This window comes from Camelus ferus, chromosome 32, assembly GCF_009834535.1.
Source record: "Camelus ferus isolate YT-003-E chromosome 32, BCGSAC_Cfer_1.0, whole genome shotgun sequence".
Lineage (NCBI taxonomy): Eukaryota > Metazoa > Chordata > Mammalia > Artiodactyla > Camelidae > Camelus > Camelus ferus.
In genome coordinates this window covers 5,637,046-5,664,438 of record NC_045727.1, presented here as the reverse complement: position 1 = coordinate 5,664,438, position 27,393 = coordinate 5,637,046, and the positions used below count along the sequence as shown (strand labels likewise).

At 49.5% G+C, this 27,393-nt stretch overlaps 1 protein-coding gene across 2 annotated transcripts in view; it reads right to left on the bottom strand.

Moving 5' to 3' along the window:
* Nucleotides 1–26,694, bottom strand: part of GCN1 (GCN1 activator of EIF2AK4) — a 52,545-nt gene extending 25,851 nt beyond the window's left edge. The window contains exons 1-27 of one of the 2 annotated variants that reach the window (XM_032471734.1): nt 26,651–26,694; nt 22,377–22,479; nt 19,388–19,451; nt 18,754–18,885; nt 18,128–18,236; nt 15,344–15,442; nt 15,117–15,251; nt 14,219–14,287; nt 13,982–14,090; nt 13,324–13,398; nt 12,947–13,075; nt 12,389–12,439; nt 12,012–12,110; nt 11,614–11,787; nt 9,478–9,630; nt 8,103–8,195; nt 6,996–7,071; nt 6,686–6,845; nt 5,711–5,900; nt 5,495–5,619; nt 4,591–4,769; nt 4,194–4,287; nt 3,432–3,545; nt 3,118–3,316; nt 2,133–2,279; nt 1,480–1,661; nt 192–272 (exon numbers count right to left, since the gene is read on the bottom strand). In XM_032471734.1, the coding sequence (XP_032327625.1) occupies nt 192–272; nt 1,480–1,661; nt 2,133–2,279; nt 3,118–3,316; nt 3,432–3,545; nt 4,194–4,287; nt 4,591–4,769; nt 5,495–5,619; nt 5,711–5,900; nt 6,686–6,845; nt 6,996–7,071; nt 8,103–8,195; nt 9,478–9,630; nt 11,614–11,787; nt 12,012–12,110; nt 12,389–12,439; nt 12,947–13,075; nt 13,324–13,398; nt 13,982–14,090; nt 14,219–14,287; nt 15,117–15,251; nt 15,344–15,442; nt 18,128–18,236; nt 18,754–18,885; nt 19,388–19,451; nt 22,377–22,479; nt 26,651–26,668 (3,159 nt within the window). In that variant the 5' untranslated portion in view covers nt 26,669–26,694. Of the gene's footprint in view, nt 1–191; nt 273–1,479; nt 1,662–2,123; nt 2,280–3,117; nt 3,317–3,431; nt 3,546–4,193; nt 4,288–4,590; nt 4,770–5,494; nt 5,620–5,710; nt 5,901–6,685; nt 6,846–6,995; nt 7,072–8,102; nt 8,196–9,477; nt 9,631–11,613; nt 11,788–12,011; nt 12,111–12,388; nt 12,440–12,946; nt 13,076–13,323; nt 13,399–13,981; nt 14,091–14,218; nt 14,288–15,116; nt 15,252–15,343; nt 15,443–18,127; nt 18,237–18,753; nt 18,886–19,387; nt 19,452–22,376; nt 22,480–26,650 lie in introns of both variants that reach the window. The other variant, XM_032471733.1, reaches the window with a different exon arrangement.
* Nucleotides 26,695–27,393: the final 699 nt, after the last annotated feature.

Genomic DNA, 27,393 nt, shown 5'->3' with positions numbered 1-27,393 from the left:
TGAACTGGGAACGCCCACCCCACAGGGGCAGGACCCACACAAAACCCCTTACTAGCTGAGAACAGTCAGGCTGGCTCTCAAGAGCAGCCCATCTGCCCAAGGCTGGAACTGATGGCTGAGAGAGAGAACTAGGACCTGCGGTTGGGGTTACAAACTGAGTCACAGCAAGAGTCAACTGAAAACCAGATTACCTGCAGTCGGGGAGAGCCCGTCCCAATCACCCAAGTCAGAAGGCGCAGCATGGCCACGCGAGGCAGCAACTCCGGGCCGTTCTAAGAGAAAACAGCAGGTAAGTCAGAGTGACGCCGGGGGAAGGTCTTGTCATCAAGCCCCGTACACGTGAAGCAGCATCCTCTCACCCACAGGGGAACATTCTGACCGAGCCCACTGCAGACATCCTGGCAGGCTTACAACTAAAGCCACAGGAGCCAACCCCAGTCCACCAAGCTCCTCGGGGACTAAAAATAAATAAATGCTGAACCTTGCTTGAAATTCACAAAACATGAAATACAGATGGCCTATAAACATATGAAGAGATGCTGAACTTCAAAAGCAAGTAAAGAAACACAAAATGAGATTCCATTCTTTTACCCATTGTTGGCAAGTTTAACACTATGTATGAGAAGTTGCACTAAGTCTGGAGAAAAGGAAACACTTAGTGAGGGAACAGCTCAGAACATGTCACATAACCTAACAGTTCTACACCCAAGTCTGTCCTATGGAAATGCTCACACGCATGTCCAAGAGGGACATACGTACAAGGGGGCACACCACAGCAATGTTCAAGACACGAAAAAGTTACAAACAACCTTAAAATATCCATCAACAGGTAAAAAAGTTAACTAAAACATGGTGCACCCACAGCACAGAATCCCCTACAGCCCATAAAATTAGATCCACATGACATGAATCATATGGGTCCTGACATGGGAGGAGACTCAGAGAAACAGAAAAGGCAGCAGCATAATTTGTTTTTTGCTTTGCTGTGCGTGGGGGGGTGTTTTGCATGTGCTATGAAAAAGGTCCACAAGGGTACAGGCCAAACTGTTACCAAGTTACCTCTAGAGAGGGGCATTTCTCTTTTCGCTTCCGTAATACTGAAATTTTTTTAAAGTACGAATGCATCACTTTGGCAAATTTTTAGAACATAAACTATTAAAAAGAAAACCCCTTAATGAGTGAGGTCCAATCTCAATTATAACAAGTCAAAGGGAGAGTTATTAGCACTATCTTCTGAGTTAGAAACAAAATACAATAAATTAACATAAAATCCTTCAACTTTTTCGGGCCAGAGACTATCAAACATGGGAGACCCAGAAGCTTCCGCGAGTCCCTGACAGCTGTGCTGAACAGAACATTTGGCTGCTGCTCTGGGTATACTCATGGAGTACACCTGTTGATGGGTCAGGAAGTGTCAAAAGCCCCCGCCTCCCCCACCCCTCAAGCCGAGGGGAGAGCCTAGCTGAGCTCCCGGCCAACCTCATCCACACGCCCAGGCGGGTTGCTGGGTGAGGCCCTCAGCTGGGCGTGGACGGTGAGGATCTGAAGAATCTGGGCCATGCGCTCCTCCTCCTCCTCGCTGTGGCAGGGCATCTCGGTCAGCACCATCTTCAGAAACGGGAAGACTAAGGAGAAGGCTGGTGCGGACAGGGGCGCGGCATCTGTGCGGGCAAGAAGCAGACCCCACGTGGCAGGTCAGAAGGCAAGGGGGCACCGAGCCTGAGTTCCCATGCTCAGGGTGCGTGGGCGGGGGGGGCCCTCTCTGACACCTGGAAGCACGTGGGATGACAAGAGGGAAGACAGACGGTAGCCCAGTCCTGGAACCAGTCCTGCTCCTGCTCCAAACAATGCCCGGTTCCCGAGTGTCAGAGTTAAAAGCAGAACAGTAGATTCCAGTGACAAGAACTAAACCCTCAATGAGGGTCATAGTGACTCAGAATACCAGGGATTGGACTCAAAAATCGTCCATCTGGTCTAACTCCCATTTTTCAGATGAGAAAACCAAGGCCAGGGGGGGAAGAAACTTGCCCGAGGCCGCACCTCAGGAATCCCCGGGAAACGCCGGAACTCGTGCCTTCCCCGCACTGGCCATACCATGGCAGGCCCCTCGTCCTGTCCCTTACCCGGCTCACCCTTGCCCGCCCTGCTGGTGATGGTGTGGCTGTGGAGCAGGGTTACCGCCCTCTTCACGGCCACCGACAGCTCTTCCTGGCACCATGACTTATCCAGGGCACACTCTGGCTTCAGCAGGCGCAGAGTCACGTGGCTCACCAAAGTGCCTGTGTCCAAGAGAAGGGAGCCAGCAGGGGGTGACCGATGCAGACACAGAATCTGGCCCAGGTGCAAACCAGGGACCCAGGGCAGAGACACCACATCCCTCTGACTTAACAGTAATCAATTCTGTTCTGACAAAGTGTCCTTAACCCAATTTCTCATCTCATGCCTGTGAGCACTGCAGGGTAGGCAGACAGGGAGCTGTCTTTCTGACACTAAGAAATTAAAAGTGTGCTGAGAGGAGGCATGAACCACCCAGGGGTCATTCGGCCAAAAGTAAAGCTCTATCCACATGGTGCTCCCGCCTTCCATGCGACAGCCCAGCCAGCCAGGTAACACTTCCGGCAGGTTCTATGTGTACTGACTGATTCCAACTTCACCCATGGGGCTGTACCCTCAGGCTAGGAAGTCCGCTCAAGGTCGTTAAACAACCCACAAAGCAAGGCCACCACAATTCCCAGCCACCCCACTTGGTCTTTGTTTCTTCACAGCCAACAGAAAGCTTACGGCCACAGAGACCTCCAGTCACCACACGTGGAGGTGCTCCAGGCTGCACTGGCTGCCACGTAGCACCAAACCATCTCCACTGCCACTGAATTTAAAACTGCATCAGAAAGATCACTGACCAGCGTCTAAAGCTTGGTCCTCAGAGTGAAGGCACAACAGATGTAAAATGGATGAGTGGAGGAGGTGCCATGTGCTCCTAAAAATACGCAGCTTGAGGTGCCTTAGACTGCAGCCACAGTCAGCAGCCTAGGTCACTGTGTCTCCCCACTGCCCTCAGGGCATCCCTGCCCACCTCCCACCCTGCCCCAGGCCACGCCCATAGCCAGGAGGACTAACCCAAAGCCTTGAGCCTAGGGGGCATGACACAGGCAGCCAAGGACAGGAAAGGGTTCTTGATCCTGGGAGCTGCCAGGGGAGATTTCAGCAAGGGCAGGAAAGAGTCGACCAAAACAGGGATGTACTGGGTCAGGCCAGCTGGGTTCTTGGCCAGGATGGTGTCCAGTAGTCCTAGCGCTGCCTCCAGCTCACCGTCCAACTACAAGCAGAAGTCACCACAGAAGGCTGGTCAGCGGGGCCCCACTCCAGGACAGGCAGGAATGGGCGGGCCCGCACTCCCATGGCATGGGCGTGTGGGGGAAGCAACTGCTTACCTCCTGCAGCCGCTTCCGAATCTGTGCCTCCTTGTCCAGCTGGGCCTGCAGCATCTCCTTCTGCTTGCTGGTCAGCTGCACCTCCTCTTTTATGCCTTTCTTCTTCTTTATCTCCTGAAGGGAACAAGCAAAGCAATTCCATCTCCAGGGAACAGATCTCCCTCCCTCCCACCAAGGCGCTGAAGTTCCTCACAGCTTCAGAATCCTAACCTCAGCCTTCCCTCCTGCTAGCCCTCCCTCCTGCCAGCCCTCCCTACTGCCAGCCCTCCCTACAGACACGTCCCCCCAGGAATAAGCTGGGCAGCCTGCTGAAGGCCAAGAGCGCTCATTCATTCAACAAGCATTTACTCAGCACGCACAGGGTGCCAGGCCCTGTTCTAGACGCCAGGGATACCACGGGAACAAGACCAAGTCTCTGTCCTCACGGGGCTCACAGTCTAGTGGGCGAAGGCAGACAACAAACAGGTAAACAGACACATAAACAAGGTGACTTCAGATCATGACAAATGTTATTAAAAAGAATAAATACGACGCACAACAATTAAGCAGGGTGCACTCTACTCTGGGTAGGCTGGGCGGGGGGGGGGTCACCACTCTGAGAAGGGGACATGTGGGCTGCGACGTGGAAGACAAGAACGTAGCCTCATTAAGAGCAGGGACGAGCAAAGGCTCTAAGACAGGAAAGAGCCCTGTGCTCTGCTCCCAGCAGAACCAGCTGTCACCGCTGAACACGGTGACGAACCATGGCAGGCGTGTGCTCACCTCCTTCAGCTCCAGCTCGATGATCTGCTCCTTGAAGGAGTAGGCTTTGTTCTCTCGCTTCATGTTGGCCTTTTTTATGCTGTCCTGCTGGGCACTGAAACACCAGAGCAGGTGATCAGCCAGGTTCATAACAGCCACCAGGCCCTTCGGCCTCCGCAGCTACGAAACCCCAGCTAGCTCTTCAGCCATACGTATGCACCAGGAAAGCGCTGGATACTCGACACACTCTTGTATCCGGGCCTAAGCACTGTGCCTGGAACACAGCAGGCACTTGTCCAGCAAACGGAGAGACTGTGTCCTTTACTCCTCACAAGCCCCTACAAAGGAGACGTTGTCTCCATCTTACAGGCAGGAAAACTAAGGCTTGGGGCAACTGAGCCCACGAGCGGGGGCTCACCTCTGGATGATGGATTTGTCATACAGCTCCCCGGCAGGGGTCTGCATGATAGCAAACTCCTCCCGCGTCACCTGGCACAGCGCGGGGTTCTGCACGGAGGCGGTGATGGTGTTGATGAGCTGTGGGAGGACCCGGTCCGGGGACAGGATGGAGAGGGAGCCCATGGCATTCATGGAAGACTGCCAGACAAACAGACACGGTCCATGCGTGCCTCAGCTGGCACTGGAGACAGGTCCCACCATGCCTAAATGCCCCCAGCAACTGGCTCCCCTTCTGCTACTGCCTGTTCTTTCTGAGCACTGCCCACCAGAGGAGACAGCTAGAGGGCACGCCTGCCTTCTCAGGAAGCTGCACCCGCCCAGGACTAGCACCCTGATTCGGGGAAACGCTCCTCTCCCATTCTCAGTCTCTGTGGAAAACGTAGAGCTGCCCCTGCCCTCTCCAGGGGTGGGCACATGACCCAGACCAGAAGGACGGGCCCTGGGATGAGCATAAGACCTAAGTCAGGTCAACTAGGGCAGTAAGACTCCACAAAATGATTGGAAAACGCAAGCTCTTCCCACTGGAGCTGATGGGGAACAAGATGTAAGCCTGGAACAGGTATCCTGCTACCAAAAAGGAGAGACTGAAAATGGAGCCCATTCATAAGACACAGGTGGATAAGACAGAGAGATGGACAGAGAATAAGAGTGATACCACCTATAAGGTCCCGAGGACATCTGAGTCCCTGTCTAGTCACATCCTGGGACTTACCAGTTAGATGAGAAGTAAGTTCCCTCTGATGCTCAAACTAGGTTGCAACCCAAGGGTCCAGCCCACATTTCATTACACCCTCACCTGTTTCTTCGAATCTTCCCTGTCTGTACTCTGACCTGAGGCCAAAACCAGCTCACACGCCAATCACCTGGTTCAGGGGGCTCTGTGTGGTGATCCGGGGAATGATCTGATCCAGATGCCGGGTGATGAAGGCTTCCGGATTGATCTTCATCCTGGCAAGAAGTGCTGGCCAGAGTCCAGACTGCACAGCCACTGAAGGGAAGGGGGGCTCTTTGAGGCCTTCTGCCTGGCCTACGCTTACAACGGAGTCCTGACCCCTCCCATGCCCACCCCAGCCACAGACCTAAGGACGGGTGGTGGGAGATGATCAGCATCTCCTGGGCCAGCTGTTCAGTGTTGGCGATGTCACCCTCCAGCCCTGGAACCCCAGAGATGACGCACAGAGCCTCCTGCAGGACCCGCGGAGGCACGTAGGCCTTGCCTGTTTCTGTCACCTCCCCAGCATCAGTCACCAGAGCTTCTAAGGGCAGCACCTGCAGGGAGACAACACGTGAGCCCCACTGATCAGAGCCCACACAGGCCTGGCACACAGGAGACAACGATGCCAGGGACTCATTCTTACTGTTCTCTAGGCTCCCTGCCAGAGTGGAGACTGATGCCTAGTGCCCTGCTCTGAGACCCACAGGCTGGGAGATAGGACTGGAAGGAGGAAGCACCTATGGCTTTGCACCTAAACAACCCCATGGCGGGTAAGAAGGAAACAGAAACTGGTCCAGGGACCCATGCTGAGACTGCAAGTCTGTCACTGGCCCACATCCCCCAAGCAGGCTTAGGGAGGGAAGCAGGGCACCGAGCGCACTGAAACAGGAGCCAGGTCTTGGGGGTCAGCGTCCAGTTCTGCCACCCACTGGCTGGGAGACCCTACCTGAGTCAGTCATTTCAGCTGCTGGAACCCTGGACAACTCATATACAGTAAGTGTACTAAGCCTGTCAGCCTTCTGAGAAAATTCAAAAGGGACATTTTGTGAAAATGCTTTTAAAATTATAAAGTGTTTTCAAAACAAAATGTCAGTCCATTACTCAAGAATAAAAAGGTTGAGCTACATGTCAAAAGACACAAAAAGAAAAGCATCTGAAAAGGAAAAGAAATTATATGAAACAAGATATTATCCAAACTCAAGGGCAGGGCAGAAGATTCTGGCATCACAGTCTGAGTGAGCGAGAACAGCCCAGGAAGGGCCTAGTCAAAATTCCAAGGCATAAGCAGGGTCAGCTAAGGGGGTCTGAGAGCCCCAGCTCTGGAGCCACATGCCCTCACCTTGTGAGAACTGAGGACAGTCTTCAGCTCCTCCAGGAGTCCACACGCCAGCTTAAAGCCCCCGAGAGAGGACAGCAGCTTCCGAACCGTCTGCTGGGCCTGCCTGCGCACGTGCCAGGGGCGGCTCAGGAGCACTGCCATCAGAGCCCGGTGGTACTGCCTGCAGCACAGAGACAGGGCATCCTGGGGGAAGGCCGGCCGCAGGGCTCCCCACAGCCACCTCCTACCCCTCACACTCTGCTGTGTCTCAGGCTCCCACCAGGGTTTGCATCATATGGTTCAAGGGGAAAGGTAAACAAGGCCCACGTACTGAACTTTGCTGCCTGTGAGTCTGTGCGGATGGTCAAGGAATAGCCTCTCGGCCAGGTGCAGCACGGTACACAGGGCTGGGAGGGGAGAGAAACAGCACAGGTGTCTTTAAAATAGAGAAACGTCCAGAAAGAATGGGAAGAACCAGAAATGAACACCAAAATGTAAATGTGAAATTAATAGTTCATCTAAAGTTGCTTCTTTTTGCTACTATGCATGTGTATTTTGAAATAGGCAAAAGTATACACTTTAATTAATTAAAAATTAATAGGCAGTTCTAAAAAAGAATGAGAGCACTCATTACATACTGACGTGACACGATTCCCAGATCTAAACAGTATAATGCACACAACAGGCATGCTACCTCTTGTGTAAAAAAGACAGAGAACTAAAGCATAATGATATTCACTGGCAAAACTATAAAATAGCAAACATACACAAGTAGCTGATAAAATTGATTCTCCACGGCCAGGGACAATGCATGGCCAGAGATCAAAGCAGGAGTATAATTTTCAGCGTAGATCCTCTTGGATCTTTTATTTCTGAATTATGTGAATATATTTCCTGTTCAAGAAATAGCTAAATGTTTTTTAAACATCAGGAAACGGTGAACAGTTGTAGCTCATTAGTGGAATGTTGTATTTGTGAGTCAAAACTTTTCAAATCACCAATTAGTGGCAGACACTCTGAAGGCAACCTAGAATTTTAAACATACATTTAAAGATCAATTGTTCCTTCTCTGCCAAGAGAGAAACCAGCAGTTTCTGTGTCTCCTGGTGGGGGAGCGGAGCCAGCCACACTTCCCCAGAGCTTCTCAGCTGCCTCTTAATGTAAGGAAAACTCTAAGACAGCACCAATTACCCAATCAGCCATAATTACACCCCATACCTCAGCACCACAACTATCAGCGCTCTGTCGCCACCATCTCCCATGTTCCCCTCATTTCCCCAGCCTTCTATGCCCCACAGGAATAAATCCATCCCCACGAAAGCCGAGCTGTTGGCCAGATCCAGGTTTTTGCCAAGCTGACTGGTCAAAACAAGAGGCAGTTGGGGAAGGATCCTCTCTGGTCCCAAACTTGACTTCAACTAAGAGAGCAGAAACTCACCATCCTCTGAAGCCATGAGCAGGAATTTCTCTGAAGTGAAAACCTGCTTCTTCTCATCCAAAATCAGCTGCCAGAAACTGCTCAGTTTGGCCTCTGCAAAAAACAAAAGGTCCCTCTATGATGCAACTCACCCCGTCCACCAGGGCTGGTCCCCTCCATGTGGACGATGCTGGAACTGGCTTTGCTGACACATCCCCTCCCTGTTGCATCAGGCAGGATTGCTCCCCAGCAGGGATGAGGCACTCCTAGGCTCACTGCCCTCCCACTCTGATAACTAACCAGTCCTTCTGGGAGCATCTCCGATATGAAGACCTTTGGCAGTTCTACAGGAGCCCAGGCAAGCTGCCTCCCACCTGGAATCCCCACCTGCTCCAGGTGCCAGGCTGAACGATCTGAGGACCACACGTGGTGCTTTCCCCTCCCTTCCCTGACTGAGGCTGGTCTGCACTCACACTGGGCTGCTCCCTTCCAGCTAATGAAACCCTTTCTAGTCTTCAGAGCCCTAGTCCAAATGCTCCCTCCTTTATGAAGCCTTTCCTGATAACCCAGCCCCTAAACTAAAAGCACCCTCTCCTCTGAAACTGCTCTGATGCCACATTTTACCTTAAACAACAGATATTTTTGCATATTCTCTCTCCCACTAAAGTTAAGCAGCTTAAAATGTGCTGAGGCAAGGACACATGCATCTTTGCCTCCCCCCGCAGACACAGCTCAGTGCCTTGGCATACACTCAGATGGCACACAATAACATATGAAAAGAGCTGAACTCCACTTCTAACCACAGGAATAAGTTCAGCTATGTCTGCACACAGAGTAGGAGGTCGACCAAACAAGCACGGGATACCATGAAGCTACAAAAAGCAAGCAAGCTTCTTGTTGTACTGACTTGGAATCTCTTCCAAGATGGGTTCAGTACATAGTAAGGCATGTGCAGTGTATTGCCCAGTATGCCTAGGCGATGACGCATGGACCATCTCTGGACATGAAACTGGTAATACTTTCCAACAAGGGGAACAGTGGCTGGAAGACAGGTTGGCTAAGGGAAAGCTTTTCATGTTATATACTGTAAATGTATAACCAATAAAAACAAAGTCCCACCATAATAAACCCAGGTCATTCTGGGTTTTTTCTCTAAGCCCCTGTCTCTGAGCACTGGAGCAACAGGGTAAAGGAGGACACTGACAGAGTCCAGTGGCTGCATTCCCATTGCCCAGTGCAACCCTGAGGCTCATCCCTACAGATGACAAGCTGCCCTGTAGCTGCCCAGATCAGGCCAATCTGATCCTGTAAAATCCTAAACATCAAGGCACTCCTCCCAAGGACTCTGAAAGAAGATACTTGTCTGCTAACATGCCGGACATCCCTGGACTCTTACCAGCCTGTGAGTCAGCCACTGAAAGCTTTGACAGCAGCAAGGCAGCGGCAACCCCTTCGGTGACTATGGGAACCTGAGTGCTTTGGGAAGCTGCCTTCTCCACTGTCTGGATGAGCAAAGGCAGTAAGTCCAGGGCCTGCAACAGTGTGTCACCTGTGGAGAGAGGACCAGCACTTTAAAGAACACGCTGATCATGAGGCTGACAAGATTACTAGAGAAAGAAGTCATCCACCCATGATGTTAGTCATCCACTAACACCTTTCAGCTACCTTTCAAATATGTCAAGAGTAATGAGATTCCAGGGCTTAAATCTAACTCTACAACCATAAAGTTAGAGCTAGAAGGATCCTTGCTAATCCAACAGTTCAGCTATTCGCTTGATGGATAAAGAAACAGACCGAGAGGTAAAGTGAGTTGCCCAAGGCCACACAGCTGGTTAAGGGAGAGCCAGGGCCAACCTAAAGTTGACCAAGTTCTTCCTGGGGCTCTTCCCCTACACCAGACAATCTCTGGACCCAAATTCCCAAAGCAGAACCAATCTGCTAACCTCTAAACAAAACCCAGTTAAAAAAAAAAAAGTAGAAATCTATTAAAACTATAGCTAAACCCATATTTTCTTAATATCTAAACTGCTAATATCAGAACATTTCATAATGAAACAAGTATTTCATTTGGATGATGTCACAGATTTGAATCTAAGAAAAGTTTATTTTAAAGGTTTATTTTATATTACACTTATTTTTAAAGTATCAAGCAGAACTAGCTCAAGCTAAAGAGACTAGATTAAATCAAGACTCGGCTATCTAGGCTTACCATATGACCCAGTAATCCCGCTCCTGGGCATATATCCAGAAGGAACCCTACTTCAAAATGACACCTGCACCCCAATGTTCACAGCAGCACTACCTACAATAGCCAAGACACGGAAACAGCCTAAATGTCCATCAACAGATGACTGGAAAAAGATGTGGTATATTTATACAATGGAATACTATTCAGCCATAAAAAGTGACAACAAAACACCATTTGCAGCAACATGAATGTCCCTGGAGAATGTCATTCTAAGTGAAGTAAGCCAGAAAGAGAAAGAAAAATAGCATATGAGATCGCTCATATGTGGAATCTAAAAAAAAAGAAAGCAAAGAAAAAGACAAATGAACGTAAATACAAAACAGAAACAGACTCATAGACATAGAATACAAACTTGTGTTTGCCAAAGGGTGGCAGGAAGGGACAGACTGGGAGTTCGAAATTTGTAGATACTGACAGGCATACGTAGAATAGATAAATAAGATTATACTGTATAGCACAGGGAAATATATACAAGATCTTGTGGTAGCTCACAGCAAAAAAGTATGAGACAATGAATATATATATGTTCATGTATAACTGAAAAATTGTGTTCTACCCTGGAAATTGACACAACATTGTAAACTGACTATAACTCAATAAAATAAAATTAAAAAAAAAAAAGACTCGGCTATCTAGAACTCAATCTAAAATCAAGACTGATCAATGCAGCCAAAACTGCACACAGACACACAAGTACAGACACTGTATAGGAGGTCCCCTCTCTAGGGACAGCTCTGGAATCTCCTAGACATTTCTTTAAACATAGCTCATCATAGTTTAAACTATCTTTTAAGTGAAATATAAGCCCATTTCAGAGACAGAAATCAAAAGCAGAGTTTTACCTCGGACACCAAGCTCCCACATAGATCTGGGAGTCTCCCCTGGCTGCGCCTGGGAAGGAGGTGGATGCCCACACCCAAATGGCAGGTTTGCTAGCACTGAAGTGAGGGTGGTGCTTCTTTTGTATAGATCCAGTGTAAAGATTATATAATTTACACCTTATAGATCAGCCTGATCACAATCATTTCTCCGTGATTTCAGAAAACGGAGTGACAGGTTCTGGATGCGGGCCCTCTCTGAATAAAGCTTTGTACTCTTGACAGTCTGATGAGGGGGAGAAGCCAGAATCTGTTGTGAAGACTGGGCTCTGATGTTAGGCTTTATGGATGGCTAAGCCAGAGACTCAGGAGGAAATGACGCAAAATAAACTGGACCAAAAGGGAAAGCCCGGAACAGCGATGACGCCCTGAGGACTCGGTCAACTCTGCGGGGGAGGCATCTCACCTCGGAAGCACACCAACATGCACTGCAGGTAGGCGTGCCTCACTGCAGAGGTGGAGGTTTTAAGGCTGAAGGCTTTCTTGAACCATTCAGTGAGCTTCTTGGGCACTTCCGTGGTGAAGCGGTTACACCAGAGAGCCAAAACAGAGACGGCGTGCACCAAGGTGCCTTCGTGAACTAGGGCAAGAAGCAACAAGTCCAGTCAGTCCGACGTCTTAGACCCACGTCCCATCACTGCCAGGTGCACAGGAAAGCAAGCAGGAGTAAAGGGAGGGGAAACAGTGATGGCTCAGGGAAGAGGAAGCAGGGCCTTGGGAAGGGGTTCACGGCAGGCTCTGACCATGAAAACCAGGGTCAGGAATGGGACCAGGCTGCACCCTCACCACGTTGCACAGAATTACCTTCTTGCTGGAGGAATGGGATGAACAGCTCAGCCACGGTCCCATTCAGTACTTGACTGGAAGGCCCGGACACCACGTGATGACTGACACTCCCGATCCCTAACAGGCAAGGGATTCCCAGCTCAGCACCTCGTCAGCACAAAGCCACCAACATGCCAGTCTCCCTGCCGCTGCCCACACCCCTGGCAGCAGTGCCTTTCCTCTGGCCATCAATGACCCTCCCTCGATCCCTTCTCCAGACGTCCTGCCTTTTACAGAAGCCAGGCTGGGATGTCCAAGATTGTCAGAGGCATCAAGATCCAACAGACTCAACTTACCAAACAGTCTTGTTACACCTCCTCCACTACACTTCCTACCCCCGGGGAGAAATTCTGTACCTGAGAGGACGCTGATCTTCTGGGCTACGACAGTTAGTTTTCCCTCTGTGCCTAAGAGGACAGACAGCAAAGATTTAAAATTCACATCTGCCACTTTTCCCAAGAGGGTGAATAATGTAGTCATGTGTGACATCAAGATATGGTGTCTGATTCCACAAGTAGCCTCTCTATTGTGAAGCTGGGCTTAAAAATCACATTTACTGGGTTTTTGTTTTTTTTTTTTTACCCCTAACCAAAAAAGTACGTTCCTACAGAAAATTTAACAAACAGAAAAAACATAAAGGACAACATCTAAAAATCACCCCTGTTCCCACTACCCAAAAATATTATTACCATTTTGGTGTATTTCCCTCTAATTTTTCCCCTATGCATACAGTAGTGTTTATACTGAAAAATACAATCGAGACCACCTGGTCCATGCTGCCCTGCACAATCTCCTGGTCACTGCACACGTTCACAGTTTTTTGACACAAGCAGACTTGGAGCATCGAGGCCCCATCAGATCTGGTGCCCAGGGAAAGCCAGGGGCCCCACCTCAGCCCGGAGATGCTTGCTCACCTCCGAGGATAGCAAACAGGTGCCTGGCCAGGGCTTCCATGGCTGAGGAGTCGCTGCACTGGCGGGCCAGGTTCCGCAGCGCCAGCACAGCTTCGTCCATCAGGCGGGGACTGTTGGACTTCAGCTGACCTGGACGGGAGAGCCACTGTTCAGAAGCTGCCGAGAGCTGAGTATCCAGGCTCTCAGCTTTGTCTTTTCCTGTTCCCAGCTCCTCAATCCTAGCTCTGTGTTCTCATGATCTCAGGCAAGAAACTACACGATTGTAGTTTATTTCTAAACTGAGTGGTCTCCTACCTGCTTTTCTACAATAATTGGGATGAGTACAATCAAAACCCAGGGCGCAGGTCCAGAGGCTGGAGAGGGGTCAGGACACTCACCAGCCAGTCCTTTGACGATGTCCAGGGCGTACTGGCTGAGATCAAGAGTCACTGATGCCAAAAGACTGGAGATAGCTGAGGGGGACAGAAAGCACATGCCTTGTCGGCCTCAGGTATAAACGCTTGTTTCTGCCCGACTCCCCAGCCAATGCTCAGGCTGGCTGTCTAGCCACACGGAACATGACCACTCTTCATCTCTATATGGTCACGTGGTGGTCACACCTTTGTCCCACAGTCCTGCCGTAAAGCTATATACTGCCCCAACCTCATCAGCAAAAACTTGCCCCTCCCACGTTCCACCTACACCTTTTACCAAGATAGAGACTCAGCTCTCATATCTGATGGCTTCGAATGTCACCTCCACACCAAGGTCAAACTGTCCAGAGCAGAGGTTCTTAACCTGAATGGTTTCCAGAAGGTTCTTGGACCTCTAAACTATATGTAATATTTTAAGCTGGTATACTTTTGTGCATTCTTTTAGAGAGCCCATGACTTTCAACATATTCTCAACAGGGTCCTTGATCGCTCTCCCAAGGTCCCAACGAGGCAAACAGTGAATATATCCCTCAACTCGACCCTGAACATTCCCTGCTGCCAAGGAGCCAGCTTATCAGGCAACTTCGTCTCCCTCCCACTGCCCTGTTTGGCAGCAACCTACTTTCAATAACGTTCTCTGGACTCCTCAGTAAGGACTTCTGTATAATGGGCAGCATCAGATCCTTAAACTCCGAGTGGGACATGTACCGGAGCAGAGGGGCACAGTTATCCTACAAAGAGAAAGAAGTCAGGCACCAGTCCTTGCAGGAACAGACTGAGAATAAAGGATGGTTCTGAGTCACAGAATTTCAGACGGGATCCAGCTTGTCCAGGTGAGTAAGGGCCACCACTCACTCACCAGCAGGTACTTCTGAGGCTTCACTTTGCTCATCAGGATGTTCTTCATGTAAAAATCCAGCAGGGCACTCTAGAGGACACAGAGCCCTGGTCAGACCTTGACATCCTGAGGTGTCTAAGGGACCCCTGTGGGAGCACTCCTAAAGAACACCAATCAGTGCCCCAGATGCCATGGCGTCAAGCACAGAAGGCCAGTGGTCATGCTATTCCTCATCTAAAAACCTTCCACAGCTTTCCATGGCTCCCGGGATCAAGTCCAAGTCCTTGGCATGGCTCACAGGCCTGCCTACTACCTGCTCTCACCCACACGCCCTCCTCTACCTTCCTGCCTGCATGCTGCTTTCTCTGCCCCAGATGCCCTTCCTCGCCTCTTGACCTTTCTTTAAAAGGTCACCCGTTTCTTTAATAGGTCACGCCTATTCACCTGTTAAATTCCCTCATGAGAGATGTTTTCCCTGACCCACCGCCTAAGTCAGGTTCCTGCCACAGAGTACCCCAGCCTCTTGAGCTTTTCCTTTGTAGAGTGTCTCACAGAGACAATCAGACGACGATCTGTCTAATGGCAGCCTTTGCGGACTCAGTCCCGCCCGGGCAGAGACCACAGCTCCCCTGTTCACAGGCGTGTCCCCGACACCTGGCACAGAGCTTGGCACCAGCCAGCTACTCAGTGGTGGGTAAATAAATGACTACATAACCAGGCAAGTCACTGTCTCAGTAACTATGCCAGGATTCACTCCAAGCCAGAACTGGAGGGAAACTTTCCAGCTCCTCATATTTCATATATCACTGTGAAAGGCCAGGGTCTCAGGTGAGAAACCAACAAACTTCAGATGAGGCCAGCAGCTGGGGCAGCAGGGCAAAACAAATTCCCCGTCCTTCCCTCCAGTCCGTCCACCTGCCTTGTGCCGGTTGACCACGTCCATCTCCTTGTGGCTCGTGCAGAACTGCACCAGCAGCCCCAGCATGGCTGCGTAGTTCTGGGTGGGTTCTAGGCTAAGAATGGCTGACAAGTACTGTTCCACCAGCCCAGGATTCTGAAGAGGAACAGATAAAGCAGGTGTATCAGAAAGCAGTGAGGGTGGCGTGGAAGAAGCAATGCCCGCCACCCCCTGCCACCTCCTCTCACCTCCTTCCACAGCTTGGTGAGCTTCTTCACAGCACTGGCCACAGCGTGCTTGTGGGAGCCGCCCAGCACCTCCACCAGGAGCAGGCACTGCACCTCCACCTGCCAGGACAGGGAGCAGCTCAGGTCCAGATATAAAACGGAAGCAGAGGTCCCATGGCCCTCACAGCCTGCTTAAGACCTTCGTCAGGCCCACCAGAACCCAAGGTCTCCACCAGGTCTTCTCACTCAACTCCAGACAGATCCCCTTCCCCCCACTTAGCCCTGTCCTGGAATTACATTTGTTCACAAAAACGCTTAGTTAATAAATATTTGCTGAGTACCTACTATGAGTCAGACAATGAAAACACATGGAGAACAAGACAGGCATGGTCCTTGCTTTCAATGCACCTTATAGTCCAGAGGGAGAAAAGGATACTAAACAAATAAACACACAGATGAATGCATAATTGCAACGAGGTAAGTGTCATGCGGGAAACAGACAAGCATTCTGTTTCACATAGTTCTTCCTCTGCCTTGACTTTTCCTTCATTAATCCCACAAACACTGAACGCTAACTAAATGGCAGGCACTCTGCTAGGCACTGTGGATAAAGAAGTGAAGATGGATATGCTGATCCTGCTTGCAGGGAGCTCACTGTCCAAACCAGACTGAAGCTCATAATAGGTAGTAATTAGAAAGCTTCACAGAGACCATCTGTGCCACAAACACCCGAGGTGAGCAGTGTGGACTGCCACCCTGAGAAAAAGGGCATGAAGAATCTGCCAAATTCCACTGGCACGTGTATGAAGTGGCAGATATACAACGTTATTTATGGCAACATTTTTTTATAACAAAACACTGTAAGCAACGTAAATGCCTATCAATAGAGGACTAGTCATCTATACTGTGGAACAGCCACTCAAAGGACAAGTAAACAGTCATCAAGAATGAGAAACTCTTTATACTACTCTGGGATAAATTCTAAACCGGGTTAAGAGGGGAAAAAAAGGTAAAAGAAAAAAGTTTGCATGTATGCTATCATTTGTAAAAAAAACAAACAAACCTATTTAGCCACTTACACAGAGAATGTATCTGCCCACGTAAGGAACTAGTAACAGGGGAATCTAAGGAAGGGATGGGAACTTAACCGGTATATCTTTCTATACCTACTGAATTTTTAACCTTTTTTAAAAAAATTATTAAAACAGCTTTTCAAGCTTGCTGGTGTCACATTCAAACCTATACTGCTGTTCCTTCTTCCTGGAATGTTCTAATCCTTCATCTGAGCATGGTTTGTTCTTTCACATCCTTCAGGTCTCTGGCTCAAATGGTACCTCCTCTGAAGGCCTTCCTCCCACCAACACCCTCCACCCACTCTCTCTATCCTCCCACTTGCTTTTCTGCTGTGCGACTTTGCATCTTACCATTTATGTGTGGACCTGTCTGTTGCCCACCCTCTCCCCAGGAGGGTAAGCTCCAGGAGAGCAAGGTCCTCTGTCCTGATCCCTGCTTGAACCCCAGCACCCGGCAAGTAGGAGGCCCTCAACAAACAATTAAGCGACTGAATGAACTACAACCCAAGCAGACGGTCAACATCAGCAACAAGCAAAGGAAATACCCAGACTCAAGAGACAGAAAAGACACTATGGTCTCAAGCTCCTGATGCATCTCGTCCCATAAATACAACACTCCAGGGCCGACCCTCCGGCTCACTAACCCACAAGCATACTGATTTACCCTGAGTAACAGCTATCGGAATTCATCAGGGATACAACAACGAGGCAGCCCATGATGAACCATCTAACAAGGAGGTCTTTTGGTAGCAATGACACCCTGGCTCTAAAGCTGGGTTTCCAGCAGATGCACTGCCTGTGAGGGTTCAGTGTTCTTATCCTTCCATCAGTTGCTGGTGGCCGATGCATGGGCATCCCCAGAAACATGCAGGGTAAGCTCCCAAGGACGAGGCCGTCAATACGCCTCACCAGCTGGCTGCTTCAGGTAGAGGTGCCGATGGTTTCCTAACGCTGCTCCTCTCTTACCAACACAGCCCTCTGCAAGTTTCCACAGCCTTTCCCACCGTTACTCAGCCCATCTTCGTGACAACTCTTTGAGGTGGATGGGTAGGTGGTACTTCTTCCCATTTTGCAGAAATGGGAAACAGGCTCATAAATCAGGTTCTTGGCCAAATCTCATGGCCAAGAATCAATTGCATACCAAGATCCTCAGACTCTTTTCTGCTTAACCATAAGACCATTTCTCTTGCCCTCCACTAAGCATATCCAGACATTCAAAAGGACTTCCCACCCTGGCCTCCTGGGCCATCTCTGGTTAGCAGGCATGCTGAAAGGCAAGGCAGGGAATGTGGGAGGAGCAGGCACAGAATGCGGGGAGAGAATTTAAGGATCAAAGCACAAGGCAAGAGTTCCACTTCATTAGCCAGAAAAAAACAAAATGAATTCATTATTGTATTTTCTGGTTTCCTTGTTTTCGGTCGTCTCCCCAACTCTGGCCCGTACATCTTCCACACAGGCCATGAAGGCAGGGACCACATTTCTCTTGCTCATCACTGTCTTCCCAGGGCCTAGCACCAAGCCTGACACAGAAAAGCTCAAAGATATTTGATCAACAGATGAATGTTTTTATGCTGCAATCACGCCCATCTACCAAAGTCACACACCTCAGGATAACTCAAAGTGCCTGGTCACCCTGCACCGAGAGGAGGACTGGCCAGACAAGGTGCTTAAATATGGCCCAGCTCTGTGCAGAGAGCTGACCGGCATGACTCCAAAGACCCGGGGAACCTACCAGTTTGTTCCAGATGTCTCCTTGCCGCTTGGCTCTCGAGGAGAAGACAATGCGCACCAGTAGGCAGGTCCAGGACAGGGCCAGCAAGGCGGCCGAGCCACTGCTCTTACTGAGAGGGGAGGGGAGGGGAGGGGAGGGATGAGTTCAGAGCTACAGCCTCCATCCTGAGGACACATGCTCACTGCAAGGCCCAGTCTGGTATGTAGGACCCTGCACTGACCTACAACTGGGCAGAACTGGAAACCTGTTCCCACACATCATCTGGGACAATTCAGGACAAGGAGCACAGGCCCGGTCAGCCAAACGCCCATCTGTTAGCACTCACAACTATAAAAACCAAAAGATGGTTTCCCCCATTCAGCGCCTGGTGTGCATTTGGTTTCTCCTTAAAATGGCCTTGCTTCCACTGGTCTCCCAACCCTGATCCTTAGGAAAGTGGTCTCTCCACTGGGCCTGACATCTAGCTTCTCCCTCCCCATTCAGAAGGCAGACTGCCGGCGCCACTCAGAGTTGCAAAGGGGAAAGAGATAGGCATGTTCACACATGCTCAACGCAGCTCATCCGCACCAGCTTTTCCCGAGTAGGACTCCACCAACCCCTAGTGGGCCACCACCTTTACCTCTTACCTGGGTACACCTGCTTTGGAGCCAATGCCTGAAGACTGCAGAGAGTGCAGAAGGTTCTTAGCAGTGGCTTCTGGCTGGGCCTCAGCCAACTGCTGGATGGCTGCCTGCAGGGCCCTGCGTGAGGCTGCATCTCTAGGGCAAGGAATGAAGGGGAAGGTGAGTATGTGGACTCGGGGCAGGGGCAGGGAGCTTAGGCCAAGTGCCAGTCTTTCTCAGGAAAATCAGACTGTACTCTATTCTAGCGGGTTGCAGACGACAGGGTTAGGAAGTAACTGGAGAAATCTACCTCATCCTAGAGTTCTGGAAGCAGCTAATAAGAGCAGATGAAACATTAATGCTGCAAGGGCAACATCTATAAACTAGACCAAGTGCTTTTACATGCATGACTGACGACAGACTGAGCACTGGGAGCAGCAGGCACTGTTCCAGGAACTTGATACTGACTAATCACCACTTATGAGATAGTTAATGACATCATCCCTATTCTGCAGACGAATAAACTGAGGCACAGAGAGGTTAAGTAACTTGCCAAGGACCCAGGCAGTCTGGCTCCACAGCCTGGGCTCTAACCACTACCCTTTACCACCTCTCTGCACAAAGTGCTCCAGGCACTGGGCCTTTGGCTGGGACTCACCTGTACCGATGCAGGGTCAAACAGAATAACTTGCAAAGCCCTTTCACTGCTCCCTCTGGCAGATCTAAAACCAAAGGTTACACAGAGATTAGTCAATAAAAACTACTTCCTAGGCATCTGCTTGAGCCAGGCATTCTGCTGACAGGATCTCTGGCCGCCGGACACTCCCCATACGTTTGAGATAGAACAGGAAGATGCAATGACAAAACAGGACTGTAGAGAAGCAGCTGGTACAGGAAAACTCTCAGGCAGACATTTGTTAAATGAATGAAACGGAGGCCTCTTCCTCAAGACTTAACACGCTGTCGAGTGAAGGTGCCAGACGACTAGAACTCGCCTGCTTCTTGATCTGAGCACCGGTTACATGGCTGTGCACAGGCTGAGAACAATTCAGTGAGCTGCTCACTTAAGGTATGTGCACCTCCCTTTATGTACGATCTAATAAATGGTTTTAAAACATAGGACAAAAATGAGAGTACTAGGAGGGGTCAGAAGAGGGAAGAACACCTACAGGGGCGTGGTGCCGAGGGTTTAAGGACACAGAAGCTCGGCCTAATAGATGAGCTGGCTGTGGGAAAATGGAAAAAGAAGAGCATGCGTGCTGAATGGTGGTAACTACATGAGCAAAAGTGCGGGGGTGCGAGTGCACAATGCCTATTCAGGACCCACAAGGAGGAGAGGTAACACCCAGCACTTAATCAGTGCTCACAAGGCACGAGATGCTACTGCTCTCAGCATTTCACACACATTAACCTGAGTCCTACCAGGTGGGTACTGTGGTTGAGCCCCTTTTTAAGACGAAGAAACCAAAGCAGAAGAAACCAAGCAGGCAGGCTGAGTGAAAGAGAACTGCGGTGGAACGACAGTGATCCACAATGGAGCGGACCTGTGCTGGGTTCGCCCGCCAGGCCGGAGCCCGCAGACGGAGGGAGGAGGGTCTGACGGGAGGGATGCACTCTGAGTGTCAGACAGACCAGCACAGGTGGCGCCAGGAGCAGGAGGCCCACAAAGGGCTCGCACAGGGCCTCACGCTTCAGACACCCGGATGATGGGGGGATCTCAGTAACTGAGACGGCGCCAGGAGACAGTGGCCAAGGTAACAAGAACAGCTAAGAGACACTGGGAGTGCAGCCAGGCGCTGTGCCGAGTGATCCCTCCACATTCTCATTCACTCCTCCCGCTTGCCCTCTCCACGCTCAAAGCAAGGTGACAGGCTAGGACGGTGGAGGACCCTGAACCAGGTCCCGCGGCCCATGTGGCAGAGCCATGGCTAGAACGCAGAGCCCTTCACCTCTGACTGCACCACAGGCCCGTGACTGGAAGGATCAGGCACAGCACACATCGCATCTGTGAGTCTCAGGCTTCGCGTGCTGGGAGCCAGGACTGAGGACAGCAGCAGAGCCGCGGAGGCCTCGGGGCCAGGCTGGGCTGAGCCCAGCTGACCACCCGCATCCAGGGCTCGACAGCTCTGAGAAGCCCTCAGCTCCTCGGCCTGGCAGACAACATCTCACCCCACCTTGGACGGACCCACCTGGCAACGTGCTGCCCTAACAAAGAGGCCAGAATAATTATCACCATGTGAAGGCTCCTCCTCAGACCCAGAAAATTAGAAAATTGAGAACGAACAATCTCGTTAACTTCCTCCAATAATTCAAAGAACTTGAGGAACTTGGATGTTCCTCCAATCACATCAAAGGCTACTAAACATTTTACAAATATAATTCACCCTGAATTGTACAATTTCAAGGTGACTGAAGAGTAAAATCACCCCGAAAAGGCCCTGAGTAGTTCATAAACTTCACCCACACACGTTAATCCCCTTAATCCGTAAATGGGGAAAGGGTAGCACTCAGCAGTTACTGAGCAGGCAGTCCGTCACTATGGTTCAGTCTGCACAGCCAGCATCTCATCACGTGGTACCATTCTACCTAGAACCCTGTTGAGAAGTGACCAGAAAGACTTTGGAAGGTGCCATAAAACTCATACACCAAAGCATTAATGCACAGGAGAATCTCTTAGAGGTGCACAAGCAGGGATTTACTTAATGTACACACAACTTTAACAAGCTTGGGTATGTAACCAGGCAACAGTAGATCAGAAGCAGCAAATGAGAACGTGGGTGAGACACTGGTAGGACGTAGGCTCTTTACTAATAAGAAGTGAGAGCTGACAGACAGGGAGGCCCAATTCTATGCCGCCACGACTCTCAAACTGCAGCCAATGCAGGAATCACCCGGGGGGCTTGTTAAAACCCAGATGCTGGGCTCCACTCCCAGGGTTTCTGAATCTGAATTCCTGGAGTGGAGCTGAGAATTTGTATCTCAAACAAGTTCTGTTTGAGATGCTGCTGCTGTTGGTCTAGGGACCACACTGTGAGAACCAATGCTGTATAGTAAAAACACACCAAAAGGAAACTCAGCAACTAATGAGGATTTGTTGGATGAAGGAAGACTAGTCGTGAAGGTCCCCAAAGGTCTGTCCCTTGGTCATGGTATGGTACCAGGATAACCACATGTGCTCGGCAATTCCCAAAATGTGCTGCCCAAATCCTGAGCAAGTTTTTGGCAAAAAAAGAGGTTCAAGGAAAGCACTGGATTAAAATTTTTCATCCCCCAAATTTATATGATATTGGAATCCTTTACAACCCAGTCACTTGTTATCACCTTGTCCACGGAACACTGACTGGGAAAAATGGTGTCCCAGGTCAGAAAGAAAATGTTTTCGCATCCAGCAAACTATTTAAAAAAGACTGTTGGTATCTTTTAGAACTATTTCCAGTCAAAATAGTTAAAACTGTGAAAAGGCTCAGCACCTAGAAAGATAATCTTTCTGCCAACCCAACTGTTTGAATGCACACTGTAACGTGCAAATATAGAAAGCAAAGACAGAAGTTGCTGTGAGGGGACAAGAAGGCCATGGTTCTAAACAGAGACCCCAATTTAATTTGAAATGAAATTGTCTCTAGGCCACGTGGACAGAAAATAAATACCTTTTCCGGCAACACATTTCCCCAGTTCACTGAGGATTTCTCTCCGTTCCTTCACGCTGGCTGTTGTCACCTTCCCTGCAAAACGCTTTAGTGTCTCAGAAACCTGTGAAGACCAAGCCCACAGAAAGAATTTCACCAGTCAGACTGCAATACAACAGGAGAGAGAAAGAGAGCACATGGTGGGGAAGAGGGGCACAGAATTCAGTGAAGCTCTCTTTAACCCAAGGTTTCTCAACCTCCACACTCCTGACATTTCAGGCTGGACACTTCTTTGCCGTGCGGGCTGTCTTCATACACTGCAGGGTTTTGAGCAGCGTTCCTGGCCTCTGCCCACCGGACACCAGGAGCAGCACCCCATCCTCCTGCTGCAGTTGTGACAATCCCATTTGTTTCCAGACACTGTCAAACGTCTCCTGGGGGACAAACTCACCCCTAGTTGAGATGTACTGCTTTAACTCAATCAGGCAGCTAGTCTATACACCTCACTTAAGTTTGGACAAAAAGAGGCAAGGGAAAAGGCAAAACCCTCAGGACAAAATATCCTTTGAGAACTACGCAAAATCTAGGGAGGGCCGAGTATGTTCCTTTTATATTACCTCATGTAAACCTCCCGTAAGGAGGGGTATCCTGGCAAGTCATAAGCACAGTTGGCTACATGGTAAAAGGTTATGAAATTGAATCCCAGCCCTGCCTCCTACCAGCTGTGGAAACTCAGTCAAATTATGTCACCTCCTTGGTCTTCCAGTTCCCCATCTGCACAATGCAGGTAACAGCACCTACTTCAGGACTGTTTTGGAGACTAAATGAGGCAATTTGTATGTAGAGCATTTACTCCCATCCTGAGCACAAAATCGGCTACTACTACTACCAGTAAGCATTCGAAGTAGGCACTGTATCCCCATATTACAGGTGATGAAGAAACTGTGTCCCAGAGGGGAAGCCACTGCTCAGACTGGAGCTGAGAGCCGCAGCACCTGCATTTCTGAAACTAAATCTGAAACCAATAGGTCTTAAAACTGATGCTAACAAGTCCTTAGCTTTCAACCACCATCTGTGTTACCACAACTGCATCCCGTGCATGGGAACATAAGGGTAAGAGCCAGAAAGAGGGGAAGTCTGCAAATATTCCTGAAAATCTGCTCCTGAACAATATTCTACAGGCTACAAAGTGGGCAGGGCACGGACACAAGACCAAGTGACTAACACCCTGGTGCCACCACCTTTTCCTTTGGTGGGTATTTCACGGACAGGTTTTATTAGTAGAATAAGACACAAGAGTGGTTCAGTGTTTACATTATATGCAAACAGTACTCAACTTCTGTTTAATAAACTATGTTTACTCTCCTGCACCCCTTTTTTTTTTTAACTAACCCTGGAGTTAAATAATTGCCCATTCCCTCTTCACCTCAGTTTGCCTTGTTTTATTCAATCCTGAACTTTCTGCCACGTCTAAATCTCAGTACATTTAGGCATATCGGGCATTCTACTAAATTCTACCTTCCAGAAGAGACCTCTCCTGGAGCTCTCTGATCAGCCCCAATTTGGCAGGTGATCTCCTACAGCTAGAATGAAGTTTATCACCCTGAAAATGTACTCTTTTTTGGGCTTAGGTGAAGCACATTCTCCATCTTGTGAAGTCCTTGCAAGTGTGAAAATGTTTTGGCCTCATACCTGAAGTTTGTCTGGATATAAAATTTCAGGTTGAAATTTTCCTTCAGAATACTGAAGACTTTTCTCCACTGAGTTCTAGCTTCTAGTACTGTTGAGCACCCCAACACCATTCTGCTTTTTTTTTTCTTAATTGAAGTACAGTCAGTTACAACGTGTCAATTTCTGATGTACAGCACAATGTCCTAGTCATGCATATACATATATATACCCCATATATGTTTTCTTATTCTTTTTCATTAAAGGTAATTACAAGATATCTAACATAGTTCCCTGTGCTATACAGAAGAAACTTTTTAAAATCTATTTTTATATATAGTGGCTAACATTTATAAATCTTAAACTCCCAAATTTATCCCTTCCCACCCCCTTTCCCTGGTAACCGTAAGACTGTTTACTATGTCTGCAAGTCTGTTTGCCATTCTGATTCTTGATCCTTTGTATAAAACCTGATTCCCCCCTGGAAACAACTGAGATCTCTTTTTGTCTAAGGTTCTAAAATCTCACGTTTATGTGCTTTATTGTGAGTCTGTTTTCACCCATTGTGTTAAGAACTTTTGATTTGAAAGCATATCCTTCAGTTTGGGGAAAGTTTCTAAAATAATTTTGTGTGATGACACTGGACCTCCTACACTTTTGTGTGATCCTGTTTTCCACTCTCTAGAGAGAAGACTTTCCGTCTTTTGCCAAGGTAGAGAAGACAGCTGGGGATGTGACTGCATTTGAACTGAGCCCTCCCCACTCACCCTCACTTCCAGAAGTTACCTGACACCACCAATCCCCATCTGTCTGAGATGCTACAATGTAAATCAGGTCAGTTTCTCAGCTTTCCTGTTGGCTTAGGATTCATTTTCTTTGGGTTTACCAATTATCCCTTTCTAGTTTCTAAAAGTTTTCTGCTGTTGTCTGCTCCCCGCTCTCCCAATTCTTGTGAGATTATTTTCTTCAAACCCTTTACTAGTTTTAGTGAGGCCTGAGGAGATAGCAAAGATAGATGCATATATATAATCCAACCTCTACCCAGAATTCCCACAGAACTGTCTTTTCATGACAATATTAAATTCCTGGCTATAGTTCCTCTCCAAAAGATGAAAGAGCTTTTCAGGTTCAAGGCACTTCTTTTTTTCTTAATCAGAAAATGAATGTTACCCAATGGGGATGCTGTCAGAACAAAACTGAGGAAGAGCACACTAAGATCTTTCCAAGAAGTCATTTGTTGGTGACATCAGATGCAAACAGCTTTAAATTTCACAAGTGTCTCTAGAGTAGCACTGTCCAGTAGAACCTTCTGTGACAATGAAAATGTTCTTCTGCACTTTACAATGCAGTAGTCACTAGCCACATATGGCTACTCGTGTACTGGTATGTGGCTAGTACAGCTGAATAACTGAATTTTTAATTTTATTTAGTTGTAACTAACTCAAATAGCCACTTAGCTATTAATTAAGTGGCTACCATACTAAACAACACAGCTCTAGAGTTTTTTTCTTTTTTATTTGTTTTTATTTTCTTCTTGTCTTTTTTTTAATGTTTCTAAAGAGACTTTTGTTGTTTTGGTGGGGGTTTTCTGCATCTGAGTTTTAATGTTACACATTCAGCATGTATTCTCCCAGTTCCTTTCAAAATACCCAACAGATTAAGCTCTTCTTTCCAGGATTCACTGTAACAAACCTGGAACAAATTACCAGCCCCATCCCTTGCACAGGAAACTCGAGATACACATCTTTGGAATGCTCAGGTTAAGGGGTCATTCTCTGGCCTCAGGGGCTCCATGTTAAAATCAATTAATCTCCTCACTCTGAATACCCAAGTGAGCCAAGCTGTCCTTTAAAGACCCATTTCTTTTTCCTATGATGTCTTTTCACCCGAAAACACTCACAGCTCCAAACAAAGCTACGTGGAGGAAAAGGGTTTTCCTAAGTCCTTCCCTGAACTATGAGGTCACAGGTGATAATACTCGGGGTGACAGAGGACTCTTCCTGGATTGCGACAGTTCTTTTATCTAACGCTGGGCCTAATAACAACCATCAACGTACATGGACTCCTTACAACAACGCTACACAAGTATTAGTTTAGCCCCATTTTATGGATAAAAAGACCGAGACTTGGCGGGGTTAAACTTGCCCAGCGCCTTATATAAATTGACAAATTGGGGCTCAAACTCCGATGTGTATGACTCCAAAGTCTATATGCTCTAAGTCCCTGCACATAGTAGGTGCTCGAGAAATAATTTGTTGAATATAAAGATTAAGTAAGAGTTGGCGTTGGCCCGAGCTCACAGACAGAGAGCTTCGGAGAAATGCAGCAGAGACTGAAAAGGGAACTTCTGCAACTCCACGACCGGGGAGGGTCCGCCGGGGTCCAGCTGCCAGGGCCGAGGCCAGAATCCCTGACTCCTCCAGCCCGCGGTCGGTCTGCGCCGCCCGGGGCCGGGGGCCGGCCCGGACTCGCGCCCGTAAGGGACCGGCCCGAAGCGGTTCCCGGGCCGCTCCCTCCGCAGCCGCCACCCCCGGGTCCCCTAAGCCAACGGCACGAACGGCCCTGCCCGACAGCCGCGCTCCGCGCCCAGTCGCTGGCCGTATTGGCCTCGCAGCCGCTCTCCTCACCTGCGTGTCGGCCGCCATCCTGCCGGCGCTGACTCCGGAACCGCTTCCGGAGCGCTTCCGGGTCAGAGCGCGGGCCCACGCGGCAGGGCGAGGCCTGGAGCCTGCTGTGCCCCGGAGCCTGCTGGGGCCTGGGGCCTGGCGCCCCCGGGCGGGACGGCGGCCGCGGCAGCCCAGGCTCCGAGGCGAGCAGCCGGACCCAGTGCCTGGGTCTGCGCCGGGGACTGGCACGGCCCCCTCCCCAGAGCCCAGCCCTCGACCCCGGGGCCCCAGTGCCCTTCTTAGCCTGGCCTCGTGGGAGATAAGGGTCCCTGAGGGTTTGCAGTGCGGTGAGATCTCCCCGCAGCTCAGAACCACGGGTGCGCAGGTCCAGCCCAGACCCCCCACCCCCCGCGCCTTGTGGTCCCCTCCTGAGCGAAGCTCATTTTAGAGAAGTGGCCTTAGATGTTTCCTAGAGCTTCCTAGATGGCAGGAACTGAACTCGGTAAAAGGGAGGCAGTGTCTTACCCTGTTAGTTTGTACCCCAGCGGTGGACAATGAGGATTTTAAAGCAGGGTAGACTTGGCAGTCAAGGGAGGATTCTGGAACTGAAGGAGCCTGCCCAGGGACAGCTATTTGAGCCAAGGCCACGGGGTGGGAGGCCAAGGGAGTTGGCTTCATGGTTCAGGTGTTAGAATTTTGTGTGCAGACTTGCCAACTCTCTTAAGGTTTGAAGAATACGGCCTGCAGAGCTCAGTTGTTGACCC